The sequence below is a fragment of the Zingiber officinale genome, chromosome 6B (genome assembly GCF_018446385.1).
Source record: "Zingiber officinale cultivar Zhangliang chromosome 6B, Zo_v1.1, whole genome shotgun sequence".
In the NCBI taxonomy this organism is placed as follows: Eukaryota; Viridiplantae; Streptophyta; class Magnoliopsida; order Zingiberales; family Zingiberaceae; genus Zingiber; species Zingiber officinale.
Window position 1 is genome coordinate 110,068,929 of NC_055996.1, and position 9,369 is coordinate 110,078,297.

The 9,369-nt window shown below is 36.4% G+C and overlaps 1 protein-coding gene across 1 annotated transcript; it reads left to right on the plus strand.

Moving 5' to 3' along the window:
• LOC121988873 (uncharacterized protein At2g34160-like) lies at positions 1-4,835 on the plus strand. The gene is made up of 5 exons (XM_042542569.1): positions 1-260; positions 457-505; positions 3,898-3,960; positions 4,040-4,104; positions 4,545-4,835. Exons 1-5 carry the CDS (start codon positions 138-140, stop codon positions 4,638-4,640), a joined length of 396 nt encoding a protein of 131 aa, XP_042398503.1. The 5' UTR covers positions 1-137; the 3' UTR covers positions 4,641-4,835.
• The last annotated feature ends 4,534 nt before the right edge of the window (positions 4,836-9,369 follow it).

Sequence of the window (9,369 nt, forward strand, 5' to 3'; positions counted from 1 at the left end):
ATCCGATAAACCCCAAATGTTCCGATTCCGGATTCCGGTTGGGCTTATCCCGCCTGCTTCCTTCTTCTTCCTCGGCCGCAATCACAGAAGGCAATTAGGGTTTGGGTGTCTCTTGCGCGCGGAGGAAGCTAATTGCCATGGAGGAGGTCACGGAAGGCGTCAACAATCTCCAAATAGCGGATACTGATGGACACAAGAAGAACCGGATCCAGGTCTCCAACACCAAGAAGCCGCTCTTCTTCTACGTCAACCTCGCCAAGGTTCGACCTTCATCCTCCTCTTGGATTTCTATTCTAGTTTTTTGTCGGTATTAGTTGAAAAGCCCTATTTTTATGTGTTTTTATCTCGCTGGCTGCCGAATACTCAAGTTTCTGATGATTCTCTTCTCCCCTCTATCTTGTTTTGTCGTTGTTATTTTTTTATTGCGTTAAATTGATCATGGCTATACAATTTCAGAGATACATGCAGCAGCATAACGAAGTCGAGCTATCAGCTCTTGGAATGGGTGAGTTCTCTAGTTTATGGTGTTTTTATTTTAGTTCTTTTGGTAAGTTTTCAGTTTATAAGCATAATTAAGTGCTTATATTATTTTTGTTTTTTTGCTCCATCAGAGTCTCACAGTTACCATTCAGTGAATTCGTTCATTATATTATTTCTCAGGTGGATGTTCTCAGAGTCTGTCTTGTTCCTTTTTAGATCATTAGATGCTTCTATGCGCTGATATTTTATTATAGCAAAATTTGTTACGGTTTATCTTTTCTAGGCATGTGCGGGTTCTCTTGATTGTACCTCAAATAAGCATCAACATGATGTGTTTGACACAGCTGTTTGGGTCGGGATACATGGATCTTTTTATGCCATTGAAATTAATGCAAGACTATAGTAAATTATACCTTTGAACAAATATCTTACTTGAAGAAGTTAACCTAGGTTAGCTTGAAATAGAAAATTTGGCTTTTAAAATAGAAACTTATGAACAAAGTTTGAGTTTAAGAAAACTCATGAACAAGCTTATCAACAAAGTCAACCTAGATTTTAATTTGTTTGTAAAAATAGGTGAACAAAGTCTACTGAAATTAGAAAGAAAGTGAAAATGATGGTATTCTATATATTTAATAAGAAAATGATTTTGAATTTGGGAAAAAGTTTGAGTTTAAGAAAATTACTAATTTGATTTATTGTAATATTATGTCTAAAAGTTTATGTGAGCCATGGTTTTAATTTCATTATGTTATGGTTGGCATAGGAAAAACTTATGTCTCACCTTGATTTTTCAAGTGTGTTGAGTTGCGAGCTGTCTTCCTTGACTTCAGAGTCATCTCCTTGCCCTCTGTCTTCTTATTCTGCTCCCTCTTTATCGATTCTGCATCAGGCTCCTTTCTCTTCCTCACCGGTGCTACTTGCACCATGTGTTAGCATTGTCAAAATGACATCATACTATTTATTCCAGCTAGGGAACCTTGGTACAAAACTTAATTATAAACTTTGATATAAATATAAAAGGAAATGAAAAATAAGTTAATGAATTATTTGAAAACAACAGGAACAATGATTAAGGGGGTACTAAGATGCAAGATTTTTTTGTTTGAAATTCAACAAGGATGCTTTGAAAATGGAAGATTAATGTATTCATGTTAAAATGTAGGAATTTAGATATTATGAATAAATTAGTCATCAATAAGGATGAATTAATGATGACATTTCATAAGAAAAGTTGGGTTGGCTGAAATAGTAGGTGTTTTTGGAGTTTAGTGCAAGCCTTATATACCTCTTAGGTTAAAAAGGTTGTATAAGATGAGATAAGATCATTCATACTTCATGAGTTTAATTGTTGGGGTTGTAAAGATAAAACACATGCAAAGTTGGTGTTAGCTGAAATGAAAATTTCAGAATGATGGAGATTTGGGGTTACTTGGAGAGAGAGAATAAAAATGCCAGTGATTCTTGAATACTTAGATCTTAATCGATGGCTTGGTAAAGAAAATAGTTGTAAACATGTTGAAAGGCAACCAGTAGCTTCTTTAGTTAGTTAAGTTTAATAGTTAGAGTTGAAAGGTGAGAACTAATGAATACAATCATAAATTCTGGTTGAAAATCTACAGAAGTCTGAATAATGTGTCTGTTAGTTATTTCTGATGTTTTGATCTAACATGGATCTTAACAGAGTGAAATAGATATGATTCATGTTGCTACCCACAAATATTTGGGGTTAACAAGTCATTGGATGTTGACTGTGCATGCTGATGGAATTAGTTTGTACCTGACATGATCATCAAAACCGCGTTAAGAACTAGGTTTATTGAGATTTAATTAGTTTCTTTGGTTTGTTGCAAAATTAAAAGTTTGAGATAGTTTTATTGCCTTTGAAACTTGTGGGTTGGATATATTACAAAATCTATGATGTTCAAGCTAGATTTAATAGTTAATTCGTATAAATATGGCAAAGTATCTTATGAGTGATGCATTTCAAGTATAGATATGTCTACATGTTTCTTTTGTTCAATTGTCTTCTAATTCATATAACTTTTATCATCCATATACCTATTCATCTCCTTGGTCAAGACAGGATAAAGGTATTAAACTGGCCAGGGTATTTATCCTTATTTTTTGCATTTTTATCAAATCATCATTATGTAGTCTTTATCATTTATGTTAGGTTCTTATAAGATAACTACATAGATTGTCATGATTACTGTTCTCTATTTCTTCTCTTTTCTTTTTTTCATATAGTACACTTACATACCATATGAGGATTTATAGATGTTTGATATTTATCCCGTCAATGTTTTTCTTAATTATATGATTTAAGTATTTTAATGCCTGAAGGTTTGTTGTGTTTAGCCTAAATTGTATGAAATTACCCTGTATTATTAATTTTTGACTGACCAATAACCAATTGCTTCCAGGGAATAACTAGTTACACAGTGATGTGGTGAATACAGCCAAAATTGCATCTATAACCCATGTCACTACACTAAATTAGTTGTGTTTTTTCCTAATAGTTCCAAAATTCATTTTGCTGATGCTGCTCCGTGGTCGATATATCATAAGTAGTCATATATGGTGAATGTGGAAGATGATGTATGTTGTGCCTATTTGATATGTTTATGTCTTCTAATGCTTATCTAGCTCTTGGAGTTTCTCTCTTAAATCTTTAGTGCAATAGTTTTGTTTCAACTTCTCTCCTTGGATAGTCGTTTTCATTATCTGACACACTACTGATGCCTTTTCTTTCATCACCTCATTGTCTCTGTCACTATTCGACTTTCCACTGAAATCATCCTAGTCAAATGAAATTCTCTATATCTACTCCAGCTTCTTTGTAGTTTATGTTTAAGTCTCTCTTTGTATCTTGTTCCATATGATCTTCTTTGGACCAATTCTCCAAGTATTCAATCTTCACTGTAGCTGTTAGCTTTATGAACTTTGACATTGGAGTTTGTCTTTTTGGTGATTAGGAGTTCATCTTTTCTGTTCTCACTCCTGTACTGCATCTGTAATATTAAAACTCATTTACTTTCAAATTCAGCATTTAGGACTATGATTGCTTTGTCAAATACAGCATTCTGTGGGATTATTGATAAAAGTGTTATTTATTGCTGATTTTTTTTTTTTATTTATACATTACTTTAAAGGAAGGGGAGTCTTGGTGCAACGGTAAAGTTGTTGCCATGTGACCAAAAGGTCACGGGTTCGAATCCTGAAAACAACCTCTTGCAAAAAGCAAGATAAGGTTGCGTACAATGGATCCTTCCCCAGGACCCCACATGGCGGGAGTTTCGTGCACCAGCTGACCTTTTTTTTTTATGCATTACATGTTATTCAAATAGCAAGTAAATTCCTTTTATGATTATCTGCTTTTAACTATTAATTAACCTATCATATTTAACTTTTTAGCAATTGCAACTGTTGTCACTATTGCGGAGATACTGAAAAACAATGGACTTGCTGTTGAGAGAAGTAAAATTCTATCTTTTTCTACTTTTTTGTCCCTTATTTCAAGTTCCTAAGAGATTGAATTTTGATCAATTTGGTGCAGAGATTACAACATCTACTGTTGATATCACGGATGAATCACGGGGCAGACCAATCCAAAAAGCCAAGGTACAAATTCAGTATATTGTAGTATTAATATTCATTTGGCAGGGTATTGGATTCCCCTTGGATTTGTTTACTACAAATAAAAGTTGAAAAAGAATAATTCACAAACATCTGGTTCAGAGGAAGTGCTAATTACAGTTTGTTCATTTTGGAAAATATCGTAAAAACATGAGCAATGGCAATATAATCAAGGCATTAATAGCTCCATATTTAAATTGCCATGAGAGATGCCACATGTCACGCTTACATCTTTGGACTTGAAATGTAGCGCTTCACAATGACAATTTGTAAGTGGAAAATTATAGGAACACCAAAATCCAACTATAAGTGCAACGCAAAAGTTGCAAAAGTAGCATGTTTTTGTTTAGTTCAATAAATTGATTAGTATAGCAGCTATGGGTCATGTGATGCTGTTTATCTAATGGTTTGTGTTCTGCATTCAGATTGAGATATTGTTGGGCAAAACAGAAAACTTCGATGAACTAATGGCTGCTGCAGCTGCTGAGAGGGAGTTGGCGGACGGCGAAGAGCAAAACTGAAACTGAAGTAACTCTGGCTTTTAAAAGCAATATGCTGGGTCGATCTGATTATCACATTATAAGAGCTGGTTTGTTAACTGGTATCGAAGTATTGCTGCCATGTTTCTTGCAAAACTTGCATGTGATGACTATTTGTTAGCCATTGTAATGGGTAGACAAGTCCTTAAGACGAAGTTTGGAGGTTCTTTGATTTCATTGTGTTATTATGGGGAATCACTGCACGATCAGCATTGGAACTATATTTAAATATTATGTTCGTCTCGTATGTGAATGATAAATAGCCTGTTTTTTGTTATTTTGGACGCCTGAATTTTCCCTGTGGAGTGGATCTGTCACCATGGCCATTGGCCAATATATCGATGGAAATAAAAAGGTATAAAGTATAAGTAAAAATAAAAAAATGAATTGAAATTAAACGGAATCAACTAAAGCATTTGGATTTGTTTACTCCGGGAGATGAAAAGGCAAAGGAAAGAAATTGAGTCGTCGGTCTCGGCCGTGCAAGGTCGTCATCTTGTGCGTGCGGGGCCGTTGGTTGCAGTTGCGTGAGGTCGTTGTCTCTATCAGGACTGTCGAGCTCGACTGCGTGAGGTTAATTGTTGCCTTGCAGGGGGCCGTCGGCCGTGCAAGGTCGTCGCCTCGCAAGGGGCCACCGGCCGCACTGCTGTGCGAGAGATCCAGTTGTGTCTTTTTGAGTTGGATTGGAGAAATTCGGTTGAGCGGCAAGGAGGGAGAGGGAGGAAATTGCTTTTTGATTTTTGTTGGATTTACCTATGAGCAATATAGTGAGGTTCTTCCAAGCAACATAGCTGAATTCCTCCCAACAAGCAAATTAAATTTAGCAATATTACTGAGATCTCAAAGAGCAATAATACCAAGATTTCACAGAAGCAATAATACTAAGATTTTGCAGAGGAATATTACCAAGTCCCGCAAAGTAATAATACTAAGCTTTCACAAAGCAATATCTTCAAGTTCCACATATCAACATTATTGGGTTTTTCAGAGTAATACTGCTGAGCTCCGCAGAGCAATATTACTGAGATCCCATAGAGCAATAATACCAAGGTTTCACAAAAGCAATATTATCAAGTTCTGCAAAGCAATAATACTACAATTTTATAGAGTAATATCGCCAAGTTTTACAGATCAATATTATTGAGTTTTGCAGAGTAACATAGTTGAGTTCCACAGAACAATATTGTTAAGCTTTTCCGAGCAATATGATGAGATTTATCCTCACGAATTAATTAAAGTTCTTTGAGCAATACAATTATACTCTTCCAAGTAATATGGTTGAATCTCTCGGAAATAACATAAATGAATCTAGCAAAGTATTATGAAGCTTATGGTTGCCAACGTGTGGCGATGGATGAAGGGAGAAATAAATAGTGAATGTCGAAGTTGATTTTCTTGATTTCTTCCTCATTTTACATGGCGACGAATGAATGAAGAAATACGTAGTGGGTGTCAGAGGTAGTTCCCTTGATTCTTTTCTCATCTTACGCGGTGACAAGTGAATGGAGAAATACATAGTAGGTGTTAGAGGTAATTCCCTTGATTTCTTTCTTAGTTTGTGTGGCAATCAACAAGTGGAGGAACAATAATGAATTGTTAGAAAGCTCATCCTCACTAGGAGGGAAGAGGTGAGCGTGAAGGCTAATCATGTCTGAAGGATGAGGAGATGGCTGACTTAGATAGATGATTTGTCGATGAATAGTTGACTCTCCAATCTAAGATAAAGCTCCTCGATGATCCTACATGTTGCATAAAGAAGGGGCAACACCTCTCAATCTCTAACGTATGGAAGAAGAAGAAGAGAGAAAAGAGATCGCGCAGAGCAACAAGACAAAGATGCACAAAAGGATAGCAAACACGAGAAAGGAGAAGAAAAAGAGAAAAAAGAAGAGTTACTGTGGTTCGACGACGTGCCTACTCTACAAAAAGGGCCGAAGCTTTATTAGAATTCTCTCTACTCAATAGAATCACATCTAATGATTCTTGTGATTGTTGTATAATAGGTTTACAATGATCCCTATAAATAATGCATAAATCTCAGACCCAGTAAAATCATAACAGAATTTTGCTATGAAAATCGCAACAGAATTCTGTTATGAAAAACTATAATAGAATTCTGTTATATAAAATTGTAATATAATTTTATTACGAAAAATCTTAACAGATTTTTCTTCCATAGCATCCATCGCATTGACCTTCATTCAAATATGAGTCACCCGTCAATAATTTTCCACCTTGGTGAATATTCACCCTTCAAAGAATACGAGTATCTGAACAAAACTCTACCTGGATCTCTAGGTCTGAGCTTCCTTCCTCCAGCATCTAGAGATATGGATTAAGTTCAAGCAATGCCTGAAATTCTCTGTGGTTACTGGCTTTGTTAGCATGACTGCAGTATTGTTTGCAGTGTGAATCTTCTCAAGTTGAATTTCCTCGAAAGTAATCAACTATCTGATCTTGAGAAACCTCACATCAATGTGCTTGGTTCTCGCATAATACACTTGATTTTTCGCCAAATAGATAGCACTCTGACTATCGTATAACAACTTGACTCCACCTTATTGAACATCCAGTTCTCTGACCAACCCTGTAAGCCATAAAGTTTCCTTCGTTGCTTTAACTACTGCGATGTACTCCGACTCTATAGTAGACAATGCAACAATAGATTGTATTATACATTTTCAACAAATAGGTCCTCCTGCCATAGTAAACACGTATCCTGTAGTAGAACTCCTGTTATCTAAATCTCCTGCATAGTCCACATCTATGTACCCAACAACTGAAGGATCTTTTGGTTGTCTACTGAATATGATACTATAATCAGTTGTATTTCTCAAGTATCTGAAAATTCACTTCACTGCATCCCAATGTGGTCCACTAGGATTTGAGAGAAACTTGCTTATCATACTAACTGCTTGCGCCAAATCTAGTCTCGTACAAACCATGGCATACATCAGACTAACCAACTGCACTAGCATAAGGAACCTTTGATATCTTTTGGATCTCGTCATCCGTCTTTGGATACTGTGTACTGGATAACTTGAAGTGATGTGCCATGGGTGTGCTCATCAACTTTACATTCTTCATGTTGAACCTACCCAATACCTTCTCCACATAGCTACGTTGAGACAACCATAATCTCCCTGCAGCTCTATCCCTGTGAATCTCCATCCCAAGAATCTTCTTGGCCTCTTCCAAATCTTTCATGCCAAATTCCTTGCTCAGTAGCCTCTTCAATTTATCAACCTCTTTTATTTCTTCGTAACAATGAGCATGTCATCTACGTATATTAATAAGAAAATCAGTGATTCATCTTTAAGGCTCTTCACATATATGCAGCAGTCATACTCACATCTCCTATATCCGTTTTGAATCATGTATGAATTAAAACATTTGTATCATGCCCTACGAGATTGTTTCAATTCTTAGAGTGATTTCTTCAACTTGCAAACCAACCGCTCTTGTCCGGACTGACTAAATCCCTTAGGTTGTGACATAAAAATCTGCTCCTCTAAATTTCCATGAAGAAATGTAATCTTCACATCCATTTGCTCTAGTTGCAAATTGTGATGTGCCACCAAAGCCAACACGCTCTAATTGACGTATGTCTTACCACTGGAGAGAAAATTTCCTCATAGTCAATCCCCTTTCTCTGTGAATACCTCTTTGCTACCAACTGAGCTTTGAATTTCACTTCTTCTCCCTCTGACATTGCTTCTTTCTTCTTGAATATCCACTTGCACCCTATAGCTTTCTCTCCTTCAGGAAGTTCCACTAGATCCCACGTTTGGTTCTTATGCAATGACTCTATCTCCTCTGTCATAACACCCATCCTCCTGTCCTTATCAGAGCTATGTATCACCTCCTGAAAAGATGTAGGGTCTCCGCTACTAGTGATAAACGCATAAGATACCAAGTCTTCGAATCCGTATTTGGTGGGTGGTTTTACGACTCGTCTCGTTCTGCCACCAGCTATAGTGCGATGCTCCGTGTGCTCTAAGCTATAATCATCTGGGTCATAAGTCTCTAGCTCCACCTGCATAATATCTTTCTCTATGTTGCTTTATTATGTTTCATTTCCTCCTTTCTGAGTACGCTGTAGCATATCTTTTGTCAAACACCATATCTTTGCTGATCACCACCTTGTTTTCCTTAGGATCCCAAAGCTTAAAGCCTTTAACTCCTTTTTGATACCCCGAAAAAATGCACTGTTTTGACTTTGCATCCAATATTGATCTTTCCTCACTAGATATATGCATATAGGCTGGACATCCAAAAACTCGAAGATGGGAGTAATCTACTTAATCCCCTGTCCATACTTCCTCTGATACTTTGCCTTCTAGTGTTGCCTTTGGTGATCTATTACTGAGATAACATGTCATGTTAACCGCTTTCGCTCAGAAATTCTTTGCAAGCTTTACATTTAGCCTGAGACATTTTGCCTTCTCAATGATTATCCTGTTCAACCTTTCCACTATCCCATTTTGCTGAGGTGTCCTACGAACCGACAAATACCTCATTATCCCATGTTGCTCACAAAATTCCTAAAACTTTGAATTTGTGTACTCAGTCTCATTGTCTGACCTAAGACATTTGATATTTCTTCCAGTCTGGTTCTCTACTTAAGTTTTCCATAATTTTAACTTTGCAAAAGTTTTTGACTTATGACGCATAAAGTATACTCAGACATTTCGTGAGAAATCATCAGAAA